At 48.5% G+C, this 21520-nt stretch overlaps 1 protein-coding gene across 5 annotated transcripts in view; it reads left to right on the top strand.

The window, feature by feature from the left end:
* The window catches only part of RBPMS (RNA binding protein, mRNA processing factor), a 139403-nt gene that overhangs the window by 64986 nt on the left and 52897 nt on the right, over positions 1–21520 (top strand). For 4 of the 5 annotated variants that reach the window (XM_084627010.1, XM_084627008.1, XM_084627012.1 and 1 more), the window contains one exon: positions 10533–10683. In XM_084627010.1, coding sequence (XP_084483136.1) covers positions 10533–10683 — 151 coding nt within the window. Of the gene's footprint in view, positions 1–3959; positions 4037–5263; positions 5359–10532; positions 10684–21520 lie in introns of all 5 variants that reach the window. The other variant, XM_084627011.1, reaches the window with a different exon arrangement.

Genomic DNA, 21520 nt, shown 5'->3' with positions numbered 1-21520 from the left:
TAGCTCGACAGCTCACCCGTGGGGCTTTTTTTAAATCTCTGTTTTCTTTTCTCTCAAAGTGTTTCTGGTGACCGTGGTCCCTTTCTATATGTAGAGAAGATATTCAGAAAACAGTCTTCTCTCTCACACTGAAAGGGTTCTAGCCTCCGAAAGCCATATTTGCCCATATTTACAGTGCTGGATAAAGGGAGTTGGGGGTAGAGTTTCCTTCCTGACCCTTATAGTGATCAGCCGATGCCCTGATGTATAGTATGAAATGGTGCCCTGAAGCTTGAGACTCATGCATGAGCCCTGAAGCATGAGATTAGATGGCTCCCATCTTAGCATGTTTAAGTACAAATATTATTGGTCATAAAATTATCCAACCATCTCATAGACCTTTCTCCTCTTAAATCACTTAAAGCTTCGTCTCAATTAGGATTAGTCTTGTGCATTAGTGAGCGAGGGGCTCATTTCACACACTTCTTCTATTGGCAGAACAGGGGTTAAAGCTGTGGGAGAGCTTTAGAGGTATGAAAAAATGTGTGAAAAATGTCAGCGGAGCTCTGAACTTCCTGCCGGCGGCACTGACTTCCACGGGCATTGTGCCATATGAGATGAGGTAAAAGTAGACAATGCCAAGGCTTGTCCACGTAGGTAAGAAAAACCCCCTTGGAATGCAGGGTTAGCCGTTCCGTGCTTTGTTGTGTTTGTAACTGGGCAACTTTTGTAACATTGCAGCAGAAAGTGGGGACGGGAGATTATTCTCTGGTAAGTGTCCCATCCCATCCAGCGCTCCGGGGTTCTTTCACTGAAAGAGAACATAGGGCCGTGGAAACTGCCACTTGGGATCACACTTGAGGTCTCATTTAGCCAAGTATCCTCAGACAGTGGTAGCACCAGATACTTCTGAGGAAGGTGCAAAAAACCCTGCAGTGGGCAGGTGGTGGGTGGGGTGGTGAGTGGTCTGCTCTTTCATGAGGGTCTTATCCAAACTCTGACATATGAGAGATTGGCTTCAACCCTGAAACGTGAAGTTTGGTCTTCTTCCACCATTTGCTTTGGTACCATGCATTACAGCCTGACAGGGAGAGGGTGAGATGCCATGTCTGCCAGAATCTAGGGTGACCAGATGTCTCGATATCGAACTCTCTGTCCTGCGTCCAGACCAATGTACAATTCGGTGCCATTGCTCCCAATATTGTAGGGTTGTTGCCAGGCCTCCAGTTGGTACGGGGCTGGCAGGCTCCCTACCTGGCCTTCTCCGCACAGCTCCCCAGAAGTGGCGACATCTCCTTCTGGGTCCTAGGCGCAGGGACGGCCAGGGGGGCTCTGCATGCTACCCCTGCCTTGAGCGCCGGCTCTGCAGCTTCTGGCCAATGGGAGCTGTGGAGGTGGCACCTGCCAATGAGGCAGTGCGCAGGGCCGCCTAGCCGCACCTCCGCCTAGGACCCAGAGGGAAATGCTGCTACATCCAGGGAGCCACCTGAGGTAGGCGCCACCCAGAATCCCCTCCCCACACTCCAAGCCTCTGCCCCAGCCCTGAACCTCCTCCTGCACCCAAACTCCCTCCCAGAGTCAGCACCTTGAACCCCCACTCCTGTGCCCCAACTCACTGCCCCAGATCTGAGACCCCCCTTGCAGTGGGGGCCAGGGCCATGCGCCCCTGACCTGTGGCTGGGGCTGGAGCTGGGGCCGTGGGCTACCCGACCCACAGCATGCAGCGGGGGCTGCAGCCAGGGCCATGCAGCCCTGACCCATGGCATGTGGTGGGGACTGGGGCCATGCACCCCCAACTTGCAGCTGGGACTGGAGCCAGGGCTGTGCGCCCCCCTTGCAGCTTCTTCAGGCTGTGCACCTCCCTCCCCCATGGTTGCGGTGGGGGCTCCCCTCTCCCCCGCCCCCACATTGTGTACTGATATTTTACTCTTGTGATCTGGTCACCCTACCAGAGTCTCAACTCCTCTGTCCTAGCAAATGGAACTGTTGATCTGTCCTGTCCTGGACATCCCTGTCACTGTTACTCAGCAGCCTCTGCCACCTGGCAGAGTCTCCAGCCAGCTGGGTCGGTGGAGTGGGTAGCTGATTGGCCGAGTGTATGTGTTATAACCTCCCTCACCACCACTGCTCATGCCCGGTAAGAACTGTCACATGGTTCCACCCTGTCCCATCTCCTGCAAAGCATCCAGTAACTCATGAGGTGCCTCTCCCACCCCGTCTCTCTAGTCTAGCCACACCCATCCCTGTGGGATCTGAGCCAGCCGGTTCCCAGCACACAGAACCAGATCCCTGGGGAGCCAGGGACACTGACCCCAGCCAGTGCTGGGGGTGCTGGGCAGCTAACAAAACAATCCCCTACATGCACCCCTTCCCCCACATCACCAAAATTCCCCTTTACATTCCCCTTCCCAGAGATCCTGGCCTTTCACTTTAAAAGGCTGGCTGTGCACCCTAATCTTGTCTATCAGTGGCCTATGCCTGATGCTTCAGAGGAAGGAGCAAACACCTCGGTAACCCATAATGCATTGGGTCAGTTGTACAACAGATGCGGTACGGGCAAGGCTCAGCAGAGACCCAAACCAGCAGGGTTTGCCTGCCTCAGCCTTTAGCATAAATATAAATGTTATAAGTGGGGAAGGATTTATCTAGCCCCTTTTAAAATCCAACACCAGGATTGGCTGCTGGATCCTATAGCAGTGCATTCTACGCAGCCATCACTATCCCTTTTATTTGCTCTAAACATGCGGAGGCCAGAAGGAACCATTGCGATCATCTAGTCTGACCCTGGGTATAACACAGACCAGAGAACTTCAGCAAAATAATTCCTAGAGCAGATATGTTAGAAACTCATCCCATCTCGATTTATAAATGGTCAGTGCTGGAGAATCCACCACGACCTTTGGTAAGTTGTTCCAAAGGTTAATTACTCTCACCATAAACATTTATGCTGGATTTCCAATCTGAATTTGTCTAGCTTCTACTTCCCGCCTTTGGATCATGTTAGACCTTTCTCTGCTAGACTGAAGAAGAGCCCATTAGTAAATATTTTCCCCATGTAGATACTTATAGACTGTAACCAAGTCTCCCCCTTAACCTTCTCTTTGTGAAGCTAAGTAGATGGAACTCCGTGAACCTCTCGCTGTTTTCTAATCCTTCAATCATTCTTGTGGCTTCTCTCTGACCTCTCCAATTTATCAACAGCCTTCTTGAATTGTGGGTGCCAGAGCTGGACACAGGTGTAACTAAAGCAGACTTGTGGCCAAGATGAGTCCGCTCTGCGGGTGGCTCTGGCCAAGAAAAGATGTGCAGGAATGAAGCAGGGAAACTCCCCCTCTCCCCCACCAGGGGCACCAGTTCCAACCCCCCTGGAGTAAACACTCCCCCACACCCCCACCAGAACAGTACAGTGAAAATAGAAAGGGAAATATGTGTTTACAGAGGGATGGAGCAAAGTACCAGGGGGGAAGATGAGGGAGCAGTAAAACAGGCTTACATGCAACTTGAGGACCTTTGGGTCCAGTGGTTCCAAGATGCCCAGTACTGAGTCTAGCCATGCTCACTAACCCCCAAGGGGGTCACATAGTATCCAGCAGCAGCCGCATCAATGCCAAATACAGAGGTAGAATAACCCCTTTGCTCCGACTCAAGAGTCCCCTGTTGATGCATCCCAGGATCGCATTCGCCCTTTTGGTCACAGCATCACATCAGGAGTTAGTGTTCAGCTGATTATCCGCTACCACTCCCAAATCTTTTTCAGAGTCACTGATTCCCAGGATAGAGTCCCCCATCACGTAAGGATGGCCTCCATTCTTTGTTCCTAGATGTATACATTGACGTTTAGCTATATTAAATCACATATCGTTTGCATGTGCCCAGTTTACCAAGCAAACCACTGACCTGTCCTCTTCATTATTTACCACTCCCCCAATTTTTGTGTCATCTGCAAACTTGATCAGTGATGATTTTATGTTTTCTTCCAGGTCACTGATAAAAATGTTGAATAGTGTAGGGCCAAGAACCAATCTCTGCAGGACCTCACTGGAAACACACCCGCTTGGTAACGATTCTCTGTTTACAATCACATTTTGAGACCTATCCGTTAAGACAGTTTTTAATCCCTTTAATGTGGGCCATGTTAATTTGATATCTTTCCAGTCAGTCATGAGGCCCCTTGTTCTTGAATAGAATGGGATGGGCCATAAATTGATACGCTGGGTACACTCTGAATGATGTGAAAAACCCCTGCATAAACCCATTGAAATGCCATCCCAAATGGAAAACCCAACCTCAACACCACTGTGTGCCATGAAGTGAGCTGTAGCTCATGAAAGCTTATGCTCAAATAAATTGGTTAGTCTCTAAGGTGCCACAAGTCCTCCTTTAGGTTTCAGAGTAACAGCCATGTTAGTCTGTATCCGCAAAAAAGAAAAGGAGTACTTGTGGCACCTTAGAGACTAACACATTTATTAGAGCATAAGCTTTCGTGGGCTACAATAAAAGATTTAAGGGTGGCAATTTTGCAACAGAAAAACTTCAAAAACAGACTCCAAGGAGAAACTGCTGAGCTTGAATAAATATGCAAACTAGACACCATTAACTTGGGTTTGAATAGAGACTGGGAGTGGCTGGGTCATTCCCCATGTTACATATCCTCACACCTTCTTGTCAACTGTCTAAATGGGCCATCTTGATTATCACTACAAAAGTTTTTTTCTCCTGCTGATAATAGCTCATCTTAATTAGCCTCTTACAGTTTGTATGGCAACTTCCACCTTCTCTGTATGTATATATGTATCTTCTTACTATATGTTCCATTTTATGCATCCGATGAAGTGGGCTGTAGCCCATGGAAACTTATGAAAGCTTATGCTCAAATAAATTTGTTAGTCTCTAAGGTGCCACAAGTACTCCTGTTCTTTAAACTGTACTGGCCATTCTCCCTGGCAGGGAGAAGGGCAAAGGCATGCGGACAGAGTCCCTCTAGAACTGGGCTGTGATTCAGCCCTGGGGCAAGTAAGTGCAATTCCACTGGCCTCAGCACAGCTCTGCCCTTTTACAGCCAGGCTCAGTGTGGTCTCCGGTCCCATGCGATCAGTTGTCTGCTTTTCCCTCACACGCCAGTGGCCTGGGCTGTATGACACCAATTGTTGGGAACCCCACCCCCTTGATTTCATGTGATTTGAACTTGATCGAAAACCCAGCAGCTCCCCTTTGCAGAGTTAGCTTTTGCCTCTGCTTTGATTCATTTGGGTTTGCACCCAGAGTCTAACCCTTTAAATTCCAGGTTTGACAACAAGGCCCAAAAACTCAAACTCAAACCAGACGAAGCAGCTGAGTTTCATGTGGATTTGCATCAGAACCAAACCAAAATGGGTCCAGGTTTGTGCACTTACGTGACTCTTTCCTTAAACCTTGTAGTGAAACTTTAGAACAGGGGAGTTTTGCTTCGTTTTGTGCTTTGCGACAAAAGTTTTGCACAGATCTCGTTCTGGCAATCTGGACCTAATGATTGCAGTCCCTAGTCCCTTCGGGACTCAGGAAGCAGTGGACTTGCCTAGAAGGAAGCCATTTTCTGATCTCACAGTTAGCAAATTACTCATTTACAGCCTGCTTTTTCCCATGAAAAAAAGTTGATTTCAACAAGCCCAGCTCCCCTCTGTCTGTACAGAATTAATCTCATTACGATGCCATTCTGGGTGAATCATTGAGCCCCCTGAGTAATCTCATCAGGCAGGGATAACAGCAAACAGTCCGTTCTCTAATTTCTTTCCCTATTTTTCCTTGTCGTCTTTTTAAATTTAAAATATTTTTGGCTCTGCTAATCCCTGAGGATAAGGGCTCAGTGCAGCGGGATACTGACTGCCAAATATGGTGCTGATGCTAAAGATGTTAGAGGAATGTGACTTGCTCTAAGCCTATGGTCTCAGAATTTGCTGCCAAACAAATTAGGTCATTTAAACTTTGCAGGCTTTAAAGGATGTTGGAACTTTAATTTGGAATGAAAAATCTGGTGGTGTTTTTGCTAAACGGCTCAGTGTCCTGGGGAATTTAGTTTGGCACTTTCTCTGTGTGACGGTCAGTCCCAGCTTTAGTAAGATCTGGATTGACTGCTGCCGTAATTTAGATGCACCATTGTGCACACAAAGATTTTACGTGTAATCTGTGTGGATGCTCACCATTATGGCGCGTTTGTTCGTGTGTGGATGTCGCCAACCAGCTGCATAGCTGACTATTCACACAAACAACAAGGCGATTTGTATGCACAATTTCATTTCTAACTTTTTGAAGGTGAGACCCATTATATCCTGTTGTGTAGCGTTTAGATGAAAACGATGGTAGCAGGAGGTGACCCAGCAGCAGCCTAGAGGCAATGTGACCCATAGATTCTGCAATGTGAGCCCTAGCCACCTTCCCCTTTAATAAAGAAGTGGTCCACAGAAACACAAGCCCCGCATGCAGTGTTCTGTCTTGCTCGGAGAAGCCCAGCCAGTAGCAGCAAGATGGAGTTTTGCAGGAGTTGTCTCAGCAGCTGCTCTTTCATACATGCAAATGGTTTCATTTATGCAAACTTGGGTAGGGCCTCGAGCTTCTGGCAACTTAGTGTGCCCCCAGTTTTACCAGGTGTGTCCCTCCCCCCACTCCTAATGTCGTGGATGTACTGACTCCCCAGCAGTTTATGTGCAAGAGGAGCCTGGGGCTGCCATTCTACTTCAGAGACAGATGTTCAAGAGTTCCATAGTAGGAAGCATTGGGTTGGTTTGGAAGATAACAGGGACGCAGAGTGCATATACCTTCTCTGGGTGAGGGCCCCCAATGTCAGCATCGCCCTAGGACCGCCAAATCCTAGAGGTTACTCCTGTGAGTTTTGCTAAAGCAAAGCAGCTGTCATCTGCACTGCACCGTCACCGCATCAGTATTGTGTCTTCTGCTCTCTCCGTGCCCTTCCTGGGGCTGTCATGCAGTACTGGCCCAGTTGGCTAGTTGTCGTGACAGTTCTGTACCCCTAGGAGGATCTTTCCATCCAGCTGTAGCAGAATTAGCCACTCACCCAGCTGACTGTTCCCCTGCCCCCCCGCCCACCCATTTGTTCTTTTCTCCTCTAAAGAGAGAGCCTTGCTTTGCTGTGGGGCTGCGACTTGGCATTTTACTGAAAGTTTCTCACTCTGCCAAAGCCGCATGGACTTGCGGGGGCGGCAGATTCCTTAGGAAGGCGATTAAAAAAAGTGTGGGTTTGTGTGGGAAAGCCCCTTCTTCCTCAGTCTGTCAGACAATCTGAGAAGAGAAGGGGCTTTGAGATGTCCCCGCTGATCCTGCAAGTTACGGATTTGAGAGGCCGCAGCACTCTGGTGAGGCCGTGCCCCCACCCCAGCCGGGTGGAGTCGGGTCATCAAAACAAGGGCCTGTTTCTATCCCACATAAGCACAGGTCTGCTACTAGAGACCGCATAGGAATGGAGACCATACACACCCCCAGGCAGATCCTTCTTCAATGGAGTCCTGATCATTTACACCAGCGGAGGATCTGCTGCCATGTTTCGAAACCAGATTTGGCCTTTATCAGCTAGCTCCTACTCTGCAATATTGCCAACCCCGAGTGTTCAAAACTCACGAGCAAGGTGCCAAACGATCCTGAGACTGGCTTAAAAACTAAGCGATTTTACAAAGTACTAAAAGTGAAGTTCTCTTTGTTTGTTTTCTCATGTGGGAGCATTGGGGGAGGGGGCGTCACACTCTCCAGCTTGCCCCAGAAAGTCCCTTTTCTTCGTGAAAGGTGTGAGTCTCGACTAACAACCTGACCCCGGTGGCTGGGGCTGTAAGAAAAACATCAAGCGTTGTGAGAGTCATGAGCATCCCAGTGCCTGTGTCACAGTGTCTAAGGAGCGGCTTGCCTGCCCTCTCTCCTGCTGGACATAGTGGTCATTACCCTCTAATAGCAGTAAAAGTAAGAATAAACACACAATCAACTGAAATGTCCCCCAGCCGCACGCCGTCCTCTTGCTGAAGAATTGCAGTGCTTGTAGACGATGCCAGAATCGTAGCTCTGGAGACTACAGGGTTTTATTTATCCAGGGCAGGCCAGCAGTGGAAGCTTTTCTCCGCCTCCATCTCCCTCTCAGGGCAGTTCCACCTCCATGTCTGCTCTGTCCTCAGTTTCTCTGCAGTGATGACATGAGAGCCAGTTAATGCCAGTTGTCTGGGAGGCCTGGGCTGTGGACACGTCTGTTGAGCAGTGGAGAGAGGATTGGCTCTCCTGACACCGGACATCAAAGAGCTGTCGGAGGTCACGGCTTTTGGTCACTGCTAGCAATGGACATGACAGCCTGGGCAGGGCCAGAACCCCTTATCCCTCCCCCACACGCAAGCCGGCAATTAAACAAAGCTACCGTTGTGGTTGGTTGGTTCCACATACTTCTACACCTCATCCTGATTATCACTACAAAAGGTTTTTTTCTCCTGCTGATACTAGCTCACCTTAATTGATCACTCTCATTATAGTGTGTATGGCAACCCCCATTGTTTCATGTTCTCTGTGTATATATATATATATATATATCTTCTGACTGTATTTTCCACTGTATGCATCCGATGAAGTCGTTTTAGCCCACGAAAGCTCATGCTCAAATAAATTTGTTAGTCTCTAAGGTGCCACAGGTACTCCTCGTTCTTTCTACACCTCAGTTATTCATTGTAATATTTAGTGCTCTCTACCACCATATTTAGTGCTCTCTACCAAGGGTATGGCCCCATTGTGCAAGGGGCTGTATCATGTCCCTGAGCAAAGAACTTACCGTCTAGACAGACAAATGAGATGGGTGAGAAAGGGAGGCTCATTCTCCCCATTTTACAGATGGGAACTGAGGTGTGGAGACACTATACACAAAAGGTCCCAAAGCACCTCAGTGACTTTTAAGAGTGACTCCAAGTCTCATCACAAGTCTCCACTCTGTACGTTCCTTCTGAAAAGGTTACAGGAAGTGACTTGCCCGGGATCACACCGCCTCTGTGGCAGAGCTGGGAACTGCGAACTGAACACACATCTCCTGAGCCCCACTCCCATGCCTTGACTACAAGCCCCTCCTTCAACTCCTGGGTGGACCTAGAAGTGAAAGTGCCAAAATTCCAGGGGAAAGGCTGTTGTGGTGGGTATTTTTGGCCCATGCATAAAAACAGGAAGTTCTGGAGATCTCACAAGCAAGCCTGTTCTAATAAGATGTTCAGTTCCGTTTAGCTGGAGATTCAGAGAAGCTTCTCATCAGGTGGGTCCTATATAACAGAGCCATTTTGTAGCTGTGCATCATCACTGTCTCTAAAGAACATTTCAGCTAGATGTGCCCTGAGCCCCCAAGTCCAGACCTGGTTCTTAGCTAGTTCGGCGTGCTTCTAATTCCAGTTTGGGGCTGTGCTCTTCGCTGCCTTCAGGGGAAAGTCATTTCCAGCTCCCCAGGCCATCTGCCCTGACTCTAAGAAGTGTAGCAGTTGAAAGCTAGGACATTATTGAGACTGGCCGGTCCTGCGGGGCAAGTGTTTCTCTTTTCCTTTATTTGTCCCCTCCTCCTTGCCTTTTTGGACCCTGATTGGGTTTAATTCTGGAGCTTGGGAGTCCAGCCTGAGTTAAACATGAACATTTCTCCCTATTTTTAACTTTAAAAATATTCCTGTAAGGTTCCTCATCCCCTGCCCCAGCCTTCTCAAAATACAAATCCCAAACAATCCCTTCCTCCATGTAGACTCTGAGCCTTTCAGCTGCTCTCCCTTCCCCTGATTTTAGGATTGCTGCCCTGTAGCTCATGTGTGGCCATCCAGCCCTTTCTTCCCCAAGCCTCTGGGAGGCTCCATTATCACTTTGCAGTGGAGTTAAAGATAACTGGAGTCCAGAGATCAACTCACAACCATGTGTCATGAACACTGCCATGTAACTGCATAATGCTCTCTGAGTTTGGCCATCCCGCGGCCTGAGGGCGCCAGCCTTCGAAGGCTGGTGCGTGTGAGATGTTGTCTGCCTTGTGAACTACATTATGATCACAGCGATTGCAATTCCAATTCCATAGTGATCTATGAGCCAGATGAAGGCAAGTTCTGTTATTTGTGAACAAATTAAGGAAAACAAAGCCCTTATTGGTGCATGTTTTATCGGCCGATTCAATAAAAATAAGAATTTGCTTTAAAAGCAAGTCATCGGATTCAGCTTTAAAACTGGAATTTTGGTATGTTTTTTCTGTGTACAAAGTGGTGGAGGCCCTTATCCTGCAATCAGATCCATGCACCAAGACCCTAGTGGCCCCTGGAGCCCTACGCAAGTGCTGGGGCCTGCCAGCAAGGATCTCACTGTGGGATCACAGAGTCAAAAGTGTGGAGAACTGTGTCCATCACAGTGTGATCTGAGTTCGCTTTGTTTGGCTTGTCGAGCAATGCGCTTGAGGTGCTGGTGACCCAAGCCACAGCGGGCTCTCCGCCTGGTGTTCGGGGCTCGCCCATAGTGCTGATTTCATTCAGTAGTTTTCCATGTTGGCTGTACAGATAATTGACACGCTCTGTTCTCTTGCTTTGACAAAGGGAATTCGCTTTGACCCCGAAATTCCACAAACGCTACGACTAGAATTCGCCAAGGCAAACACCAAGATGGCCAAGAGCAAGCTAGTGGGAACCCCGAACCCGAGCACTCCTCTCCCCAGCACTGTACCTCAGTTCATTACCAGGGAGCAATGTAAGTGTTTGGTTTTATGGTCTTCTTAATTGAACAGCGGGTAGAGATGGCCAAGGAGCTGGATCCTGTGGTGCTCTGCGACTTAGACAACCCGAAAGAGGAGAAACGACTGCGTTAGTTTGGTGTCTCTGCAAAGCAATGTTAGACGTGAATGAAATGCGCCTCCCTCGTGCTTGCTGGAAGATGAGGTGGTTTTGTCTATGACCAAGTCCTTTGTTTGTAGACCAGAATCTGGAGGTGACCTTCTGCCTCTGGCAGGCTGTTTAGGCAGCAGATACAACAGAGTGGCCTCTTTTGTTGTTGGTGCTTTTGTTTTCTGGAAATATAGCTGATACTGGTACTCTCTGGATCTTCCATGCACAGCAGTGGCGTAGCTAGCATGGGACATTTGGGTGGGTGGGCAATGATGGGGGCGGGGCACGGGGGGAACAGGAGGCATTGGGGGGCCTGCCTCCGCCCACTCCCTCCAACGCAGCCGGCCTTGTGGGGGGCGATGGATGCTCTGGCCAGGAGTCCCACGGGGCCCTGCGTGCGCACCCGGCTCTGGGAGGAGATGCCGCTCTCCAGCATGCATGGCTCCCATCCCCATCACACTGACCAACGCCGGGCCCGGCTCCCAGAGGTGGCAGGCCTACGTTTTTTAATGATCGCCACCACTGGGCGGGCCGGCTGCCCACCTCCTGCTGCGGCATGCATGCATGCGTGGCAGGCTTGTCAGGTGCGCCGCTGCTGTCCCAACCCCCTCCGGTACGGCCGGGGGGGGGTGCACCCAGCGTGTGGTGTCCTCCACGGCTGGGCAGGGCTGGGGCTGGAGCAGAAGCAGAGCTGGGGTTGCGGGGTGGGCTTGGATGCCAAGTGGGTGGGCCGTGGCCCACCTAGGGCCACCCATAGCTACACCCCGATGCACAGTCACACCTGGAAGCAGAGACTGAATGTTTACACATGACAGTGAACACTGGATGATGTAAATGTTGATGTATACATCTAAGAACAAAGAGAGCAGGCCGTATTCACAGGATTGGGGACTCTATAACCTGGGGACAGTGACTCTGGCAAAGATTTTGGGGACATGGTGGATAATCAGCTGAACCATGAGCTCCCAGTGTGACGCTGTGGTCAAAAGGACTATGGAAGTCCTTGGATGCAGAAACAGCAGAATCTCAAGTAAGAGTAGAGAGGTTATTTTACCTCTGTATTTGGCACCGGTGCGACCGTTGCTGGCATACTGTGTCCAGCTCTGGTGTCCACAATTCAAGAAGGATATTGATAAACTGGCGAAAAGAAAGAAAGGCCACGCAAATGATTAAAGGATCAGAAAACCTGCCTTATAGCAATAGATTCAGGGAGTTCAGTCTGTTTACAAAGTGAAAGTTAAGGGGTGACTTGATCATAGTCTATAAGTACCTATATGGAGAACAAGTATTTAATAATAGGCTCAGAGAAAGGCATAGCATGATCCAATGGCTCGAAGTTGGAGCCAAACAAATTCAGACTGGAAATACGATAATTTTTTAACAGTGAGAGTAATTAGCCATTGGAACAATTTACCAAGGTTCATGGTGGATTCTCCATCACTGACAATTTTAAAATCAAGATGGGATATTTTTCTAAAAGATATGATCTGGGAATTATTTTGGGGCAGTTCTCTGGCCTGTGCTATACAGGAGGTCAGACTAGATGATCACAGTGGTTCCTTCTGGCCTTGGAATCTATGAATCTGTGTTGAAAACCACGTCTGCTCTGATTCTGGTAGCAGGGCACTGGCACAGACCATCCAGTTCGGTACCATGTCTCCAAGAGTAGCCAACGGTGGATGTTTCAGAGGGGATTGTAACTCCATCCCTACCCCTTCCTGGGGGCAGTCCCTTCCTCACTCCTGCTGGCTTTTCACGTGTAAGTGTGGCTTCCCCCAGCATCTTGTGCAGTCACGTAGCCCTGTGCAAATTGAGTGTCACATGGTCTGATGTGGTGATAGCATGTGCCCTCTGTGCCACCTGGACTGGGCACACCAGGGAGTCACACTGACGCAGACGAGCATGCCCATGAGCTCAGCTGGGCTCCTTGTGTTTGGGTGCCCTGTCCCAATTTGCCCTGGTGCCTTGCAGTTAGAGTGGGACCGAGCTGGTTTTTTTTTTTAATTTGGAGGGTTGGGAGTTCAAAACAGCTCCCAGAACGTGCTCAAATTCTCAACCCTGAAACAGGCGTGTGAACTACCCTGCAGTCACTCTGCAGCGAGGCTCCTGTGTGATAGAGGCCCGGATCACACACCAGTTTATTCTACAGTTACAGTCTGAATGAAAGATAACTTGGGTTTAATGGCATTATTTGGTGGCCCTCCACATTCTTATCACACCATTTTGTTAGTGGAAGGATAGTGCCATTAGGGAGCTAGAGATGTCCATAAACGTATTTCTTAATCACCGCGCTGCACTGAGACTAACTCTATAGTGTAAATAGCATCGTTTCTAGATGATGGATGTCTTTTTACAATTGTACACATTACCATCATAAATATAGATTGTCTGAATTTCTGTAAATAGGCTAGAGTTCACATTGTATTAAGTTCTGCATCTCAACAAACCATTTCTGCTCTGCAAATACAGCTGTGAAAGAACAGCAAAGCTAAAAACACCCTGTTTGGATATTCTCAGTCAAGTGAATATTAGTTCTCTTTAATTTGTAAATCTCATCCTTAATAGCGAAATTAAATCCTAACTCAGCCAATACAAGTCACTACAGACAAATACCTACCACATCATGGTAGGGGGTCTACTTCAGACCACCCAGTCAGAAGGAGGAGGTGGATAAGGCATTTCTAGAACAAATAACAGAAATAACAAAAACACAAAACGTGGTAGTGATGGGGGACTTTAACTTCCCAGACGTCTGTTGCAAAAGGAATACAGCAAAACACAAAATGTCCAATAAGTTCTTGGAACATCTTAGGGACAGCTTCTTGTTGAAGAAAATGGAGGACGTAACCGGGGGACCCTTTTAGAATTTATTCTGACTAATGGAGGAATTGGTATCAAAGCTGAAGGTAGAAGGCAATTTGGGTGAAAATGATCAGGCAATGAAAGATTTTATGATTCTAAGGAAAGGAAGGAGTGAGAGCAGCAGAGTGAGGACAATGGATTTCAGAAAAGCAGACTTTGACAAACTCAGAGAACCGGTAGGTAAGGTCCCATGGGAAAAAAATCCAAGGGAAAAAGAAATTCAGGAGAGCTCGCAGTTTCTCAAAGAGACAACATTAAAGGCACAACAGCAAACACGCCCGATGCAAAGGAAAGATAGAAAGAATGGTAAAAGGCCAATATGGCTCCATCAGGAGCTCTTTTATGGAGTGAAAATTGAAAAGGAATCCTACAAAAAGTGGAAACATGGCCAAATTATAAGGATGTGTACATGGCATCCTTAAGTATGTAGGGGCAAAATCAGAAAGACGAAAGTGCAAAATGAGTAATAGCTAGCAAAGGACAAAAAAGGCAATGAGAAGAGGTTCTTTCAATAGCTTAGGGGCAAAACAAAGGAAAGCCTAGGTCCTCTACTTAGTGGGGAAGGAGAGCTAATAACAGACAACACCAAAAAGGCCGAGGCGTTTAATGTCAATTTTGCTTCAGTCTTCACTAAAAGAAGGTTAATTGTGACCAGATACTTAACACACTTCATATTAACAACAAGGGGGAAGGAACAGAAGGTAGAATAAAGAAAGAACAGGTTAAAGAATATTTAGATAAGTTAGATGTATTCAAGTCTGCAGGGCCTGATGAAATTCACTCCAAGTTACTGACTGAAGTGACCTCAGAACCATTAGAGATTATGTTCAAGAACTCATGGAAGACGGGTAAGGTCCAAGAGGACTGGAGAAGGGCAAACACAGTACAGTAAAAGTTGTTTTATCTGGCACTTCACCAACTGGAAAGCTCTATAAATGGGTATTTCTGATCTTCATTGAAATTCTGGTTTATAGTCTGGTTGGCGCGGGGCCAGCAGGGGTTTGGGGTGGGGGTGCAGGCTCTGGGAGGGAGTTTGGGTGCGGGAGGGGGCTCGGGGCAGTGGGTTGGGGCATGGCATGGGGGTGCCGGAGCTGGGGGGCGCTCACCTTGGGCGGCTCCCCGCAAGTGGCCACATGTCCTGACTGCTCCCCCTCCCACACTCCAATCCCGCACTCCCTCCTGCACCCAAATTCTCTCCCAGAGCCTGTGCCCTGCACTCCCTCCCGCACCCAAACTCCTTCCCTCTTAGTTAACTGGAATTTTTTACTTACCAGCACCCCCCATTCCCCCAACATGCCAGATAAAACAGCTTTTACTGTAGCTGTCTTTAAAAAGGGGGCCAAAGAAGACCCAGTGATTTATAAACCAGTCAGCCTAACTTTGATACCTGTGTAAGCGGGAGAATGGTCCCGTTATAGTGGGGAACTTTCCTGGCTTCTGCATGACCCCGGTGAGATGGGCTAGTGAAAGGATCTGTGCCCTCGCTCCCACTTCCTTTACCCAGAGGCCTCCCTGCCCTTAAGGACTCCCCTTCCACTCTCCTGTCTGGCAGTGTCCTCGTAACCCCGACGAGGCTGGGTCCAGGATTCCTGGGGGGCTCGACCCCCAACCCTGCTGTGGTCACCTAGGACAGGGGCTAGGGTGTCCCCACTCCAGGGTGCTCTCTCTGCACTGGACACTTCCCTGACCCACTGATCGTTACATACAATTTAAATGCAACTTATTTAATCAACAATTAATTTAAAAAACAATAAGGAAAAACGGGAAAGGTGAAAGGAAACACATCACCCCACTCTGTGGCAGGGAACATCACAGACAGTGTCTCTGGAATGCCTGGGCAATTCACAGTCTGTTCCTTGTAGGTCCCAGGCCTCCTGCTCCGGCCCTGGCTGTGCTGCAGGGATGCTGCGGGTTGGACACTCGCTCTGGTGGTGGCCACACACTTCCGGGCTTTGGGCGGTGGGACCCTTCTTCCCAGCGTCAGCCCCCCGTCGGGTTAAGATCCCCTTCCCAGTCTGGCCTGCAAGGACCCTCAGCTGGGGTGTCTCTCTGCGCTGGGCCCTTTGCCCAGGGTCCCCCCTTAGCTCGCCCCACTTGCTCACCACACCCGGCTCCAGACTGCTCCAGCTCCGGCTCCACTCCGCCTCAGCACTGATGCTGCTGCTCTGCCTCCAGCCCCCTGGGCTGCTTCTCTGGCCCCTCTGGCTCTGTGGCTGCAGCCCTGCACCCAGCACAGGATCTGCTCTCCCTGGGCTGTGTCTCTGGCTCTGAGGCTGCAGCCCTGCTCCCAGCACAGGGTCTGCTCTGCAGGCTGCTTCTCTGACTCTGCTCCCAGCTCTGACCAGCTTCCTGGGCTGCTTTTCTGGCCCCTCTGGCTGGCACAGCTCTGCTCCCGAGCTCAGCCCCACTCTGTCTGACCCTGGCAATTCCAGCTCACACACAGGACAGGACCCATCCTGGCCTCCTGACTCCCTGATTAGCTGCCCGCACTGTCAATCAGGCTGACCTGGAGCACTGGCCTCTCCCCATTACCCCTGGGGACTGCCAGTCTCAGGGTCCTGATTTCCCACCGACCCTTCCCCTTTCTTTTGGTACTGGGAACTAGCCAACCAAAACACCCCCACTGAGTTTTAGTAAGGGGCAATAGTCCCCTTGCACCTGGAAAGATACTGGAACAAATTATTAAACGATCCATTTCAAGCACCTAAAGGATAATAGGGTTATAAGGAATAGCCAGCATGGATTTGTCAAGAGGAAATCATGTCAGACCAACCTAATTTCCTTCTTTGACAGGGTTTACTGGTTTATGGATGGGTGGAAGCCGTAGATGTGCTATATCTTTATTTTAGTAAGTCTTTTGAGATAGTCCCACATGACACTCTCCTAATAGAGAAATGTGGTGCAGATGAAATTATTATAAGGCGGATGAACAACTGGTTGAAAAACCATACTCAGCAAGTAGTTATCAATGGCTCGCTCTCAAATTGGAGGGTGCATATCTAGTAGGGCCTGGCCGGGGTCTGGTTCAACATTTTCATTAATGACTTGAGTAATGGAATGGAGAGTCTTTGCAGATGACCCCAAGCTGGGTTGCTCGCACTTTGGAGGCCAGGAGAATTGGTCTGAATTCAACAAGATGAAATTCAATAAAGACAAGTGCAAAGTGTTAAACTTAGGAAGGAAGAATCAAATGTACAACTCCAAAACGGGGAATAGTTAGCGAGGCAGTAGTACTGCTGAAAAGGATCTGGGGTTTATAGTGGATCACAGATTGAATATGAGCCAACAATGTGATGCAGTTGTGAAAAAGGCTGATATCATTCTGGAGCATATTAACAGGAATGTTGTATGTAAAGCACAGGAGGTAATTGTCCCCCTCTACTTGGTACTGGTGAGGCCTCAGCTGGAGTGCTGTGTCCAATTCAGGGTGCCACACCTAAGGAAAGATGTGGACAAACTGGAGAAAGTCCAGAGGAGAGCAACAAAAATGATAAAAGGTTTAGAAAACCTGACTTGTGAGGAAAGGTTAAAAAACTGGGCATGTTTAATCTTGAGAAAAGGAGACTGAAATGGGAACCTGATAACAGTCTTAAAATATGCTAAGGGCTGCTATAAAGAGGATGGTGATCAATTGGTCGCCATGTCCACTGAAGGCAGGAGAAGTAATGAGCATAATCTGCAGCAAGGGAGATTGAGGTTAGATATTAGGAAAAACTTTCTGACTATAAGGCTAATTAAATGCTGGAACAGGCTTCCAAGGGAGGTTGTGGAATTCCCCTCATTAGAGGTTTTTAAGAACAGGTTGGATAAACACCTGTCAGGGACTATTTAGATGTACTTGATTCTGCCTTGGTGCAGGGGGCTGGACTAGATCACCTCTCAAGGTTCTGTCTAGCCCTACAATTCTATGATTCTGCACTGACTGTTATTCACATATACTCCCTCAGCAAAATACAAATATTGCAAACTGAATGTAGACACCATGACATTATTTTTCATGCACTTTGCAAGTGGTTAATGGTGATGTGCAAAGCACAAACCAAACACCCACAGCTGACACCTTCGTTGCCCCTTTACCATGGAAAGATCTGGCCTCTGGGTTTTTTTCACAAACAACATCTGAAGTCAGATGGGTTTGTGTTTTTTGCTTCTTTCTTTATATTAGATGAATCCAGGGGTCAAATTGGGGGAAGCAGGAAATGGAACTCTTCCAAGTCCACCCACAAACCAAGTTCCACCCTCTCTAGATGCCAGCATGAGACGCTGCTGTCAATAGATAGATTGTGCAGATGTTCAAATTACAATCATGTGTACTCTCTGATGTCCACTGTTCTCCTCGGGTCAGGCCACCCCTCCTGGGGCTCAGATGTCCTGTGACATCCTTGGGCCTGGCCACTCCACTGTAGGGACACAGGTGGCCCTTGGGCCTGGCTTCTTCTTGATTGATGAAACAAAAAAATGAGGGTTTCTTCCAGGCCAACCTGTTCTGGCCCCAGAATGAGCGCTCGCTCCAAATAGATTGTGCACAGCTGCATAACATGACTGTCTCCTTTCTCACATGCTGCAATGATCAGGGAAATTGTTAACCCTATTAGCATTTGTAGTGGCATCTGAATTAACACTCATCAAGTTGAATGGGGCAGTTCACAGCTCAGAGCTACTGTTCCAGGCTCTCTGCAGACTCAGAAATCTCTGACACAAGAGAATGAGGAGTGCTGTCTCTTGGCTTCTTCACTGACAGCTGAACTCAGTTACAGACAAAGGAGAAGGTGGAAAACAGCTAAGGAAGATCAAGGGGCAGACACAGTCAGGCTAAGAAAGTGTGTCCCTCAGACTGCCCGGACAGAATCGTAGAAGTGACATAGCCTCTGGGCTGAGAGCCACCACTCTTTGGGGGACAGAGGTCCTGTTATTAGTGCAGAGCAAATAATAAACAATCTAACAGTGCCCACTATGCCAAGGCCTTGTGCTTGCCTTCTGCAGTAATTTTACCCTCACTGCATGTGCATGAGACTTTTGGGGGCATTTTCCCCAGAGTTCCATGCAGCTGGTACTCGGAGTGGGAAAAGGGGTTTAACAAACTTACTTTTTCTGCAAAAACAGCAACTTGTTTACTAGAGACAACTGCCAGCTCTGCAGTATTTTTGCAATCAAGCAAGCAATAGTTTAAAACCTACTATGACTGCAAATTCCTACTGTCTGGAAGTACTTTGGTTACTTTTCACAAGTGCAGTGAAGCAAAATCTTTTAAAAGGGAATTAAAATTCACTAAAAGGAATATTAAATTATGTAAAAAGAAATCCAAGGTATAAGCTTCATCCTCTCCTCTCAAGTAGATCATATTTTAAGGAGCAGCTTATGTGGAAAACAAATGGAATTTGCTTGAAACAACGAAGAAGTTCCCAGAGTTGGGGCTACATTAGGAAGAGACCAAGTGAATGAAAAACAAAAGATGACCCCCCCCCAGGAATGATTTTTATGTAACACTTTAGGTTTTTCCCAAAGGATCTGTCAGCTGATTGGACTTTGTTGGTGCAACAAAAATACCTACAAATTACTTTAGGGACGGGGATGGAAAATGAGTTATGCTGCTAGATTAATGAATAAATTTTCAAAAGGCATTACAAATCCCTGGTGAATACAGTGTGCTGAGCAAATGGAACCAAAGCGTTCAGATTTCCCCATTCTCCTCTCCCAAACAACCCTCTTGTAAAGAGCAAACATTCAGGAGGGGTGAGGTTTGGAATCCAGAGCTCAGGCTCTGCCCAGCCAGGGGTTGGATTCAGTTTCTGTCTCCCTCACTCTCTATCCCTAAAGTTGAAGGGCATGTGAACCCCAGGTTTTAGTTTGGGCCTGAAGAGTGCAACTCAGCGAGGCCTAAAGAACGATGGCAGGGGGTGTTTCGTCTGTGATGCTCTAAAAGCCAGCGTTTTGTGGGGGGAGAAGAGTTAGATAAATGTTGGGGTTAACACGGAAGTCAGTGTTGTGAACAGCACGCCGTGGTGCAGTGATCCTGGAATAGCCGTAGATGTAAAGGCCAGGAGGGATCATTACGCCCATCGAACGAGAGCACCTGTACAGCACAGTCTGGAGAACCTCACCTGCATCCGGGAATTAGTTGGAGCAGATTCTTTTCCCTTTTCTGCCCTCTGCCCCCCAGAACGTAACCATGAAAGGGCCCCATTTCACCATGTAAAATCCACAGTTGGGACACTAACTGTGTCCAAGTGTAACCAAACAACAGCAGCAGTGAGTGGTGCTGTCCGGAGAGCTGGCTGGTAAAAGGAAATGCAGGTCGGCAAGGAATTTCCGTGTTCCAAACCTGGTTTCAGTAAGATTTCAGAATAGAACCATCTGTCCTTTTTCACAAAAGCTTCAGTGACATTTTGATGCATGTTTTTAATCTGCATTTTATCAAGAGCATGTGCAGAATTGTGATCACTCATTTTCATTTCCTCAAATCGTGTGAACAAGTCCCAACAGTGATGCAATTCGTCATAATCGACTCAGTCACATGTGAGCTAGCAAGAGATTACAACAGAGCATCTTGTAGGCCCCATATCCTGGCTCCAGTCAAAAATCAATTGGTCCAAACTGTGTGGACGTTAGACACAGCCCAGTGCCTCTCATGGAGCCCCGATGTAGGAAATGACCTGCTGCTGTGCTGGATCCCTCTGAATCAGTGTGAAGAACAGTGTAACTGCCAGCACAGATGCAAGGAAGGCATTTTCACCTGGACAGACAGGTTCGTTTGTAGCTCATTTATAGTGAACCTCCCTCTGTGCAGAGAGCAGCACAAGCCCTGCAGGGAGGACATAAGTGGGGCCTAGATGGCACCTGGGCACTGCACAGGGCACAGTTTCACCCGAAACGTTTTCATCCTATGGTGGAAACACCCAACCCTTTGTTTTCTCCCCATACTATGATTTTGATGGAAAGGGAAGAAAGCACCAGAAGAGACAACGCTTTCCAAGTATTTTCAGCTCCCACTGTGCTGTGCGGCCCATTCTGTATTCCTTCCACCCCACTGTATAGCTGGAGTCCCTCGGCTCTGAGTCAAGCTAAAGCCCCTTTGGGAAAGGTTAGAGTGCCCTATTTGGCATGTGCTTTCCCCTAGCAATGAGCTCTGGCCTTAGGAATGAGTGGCGGGAGAGGGAGTTGTTTATGTTAACCCTTGCCAAGTTTTCACTGTTTATCTTACTTTAAAGTCAACAGTGTAAACTCTTAATCTCCTGTGTCATTCAAAGGCTTCCCCGGCAGGCTTTGCTTCTCCTTGGTTTCAGGGGCGGGGGGGGGGGGGTGTTATTGCTGTTGACTGGTTCTGCTGTTTTGGCTTGGAGTGGGAGCGGGAAAATAGTCTGGAACAAGACAAGGGACAAAGGTACAGTGAAAATTTCAGGGCCATTGCCAAAGATGGGAGGGGGATGGGCAACAGGCAGCCCCCACCAGGCTGGGGGAGCTGCTGAAGGATTCTGGCAGGAAGGGGGAAGCAAGGGACGCTAATAAAATCTACATCCAGTTGTTCCAATTCCTGGGTAGTTAAGACAAATGGCTCATATTTTGCAGGCTGCTGCAGTACTCAGAGATCTGCAGCCAGGGGCAGCACTGGGGGTAAAGAGGGCTTGTGTGGGCTATCGTCACCCCAAAATTTGCCTTAGCCACACACACCCCATAGCAGCTGCTGCTCTCCAGCTGCCCAGCTCTGAAGGCAGAGCGGAGAAAGTGGCGGCTCCTGGCTGGGTGCCCAGCTCCAGCAGCATCAAAGAAGTAAGCTTGTAGCAGGAGGCTGGGGGGCCCGAGAGCAGCCCCTGGCCCATGTCCCCACTTGCCGGAGCGCATGG

Source organism: Lepidochelys olivacea, assembly GCF_965140295.1.
Source record: "Lepidochelys olivacea isolate rLepOli2 genome assembly, chromosome: 4".
In the NCBI taxonomy this organism is placed as follows: Eukaryota; Metazoa; Chordata; order Testudines; family Cheloniidae; genus Lepidochelys; species Lepidochelys olivacea.
This window is presented reverse-complemented; position numbering and strand designations above follow the sequence as displayed.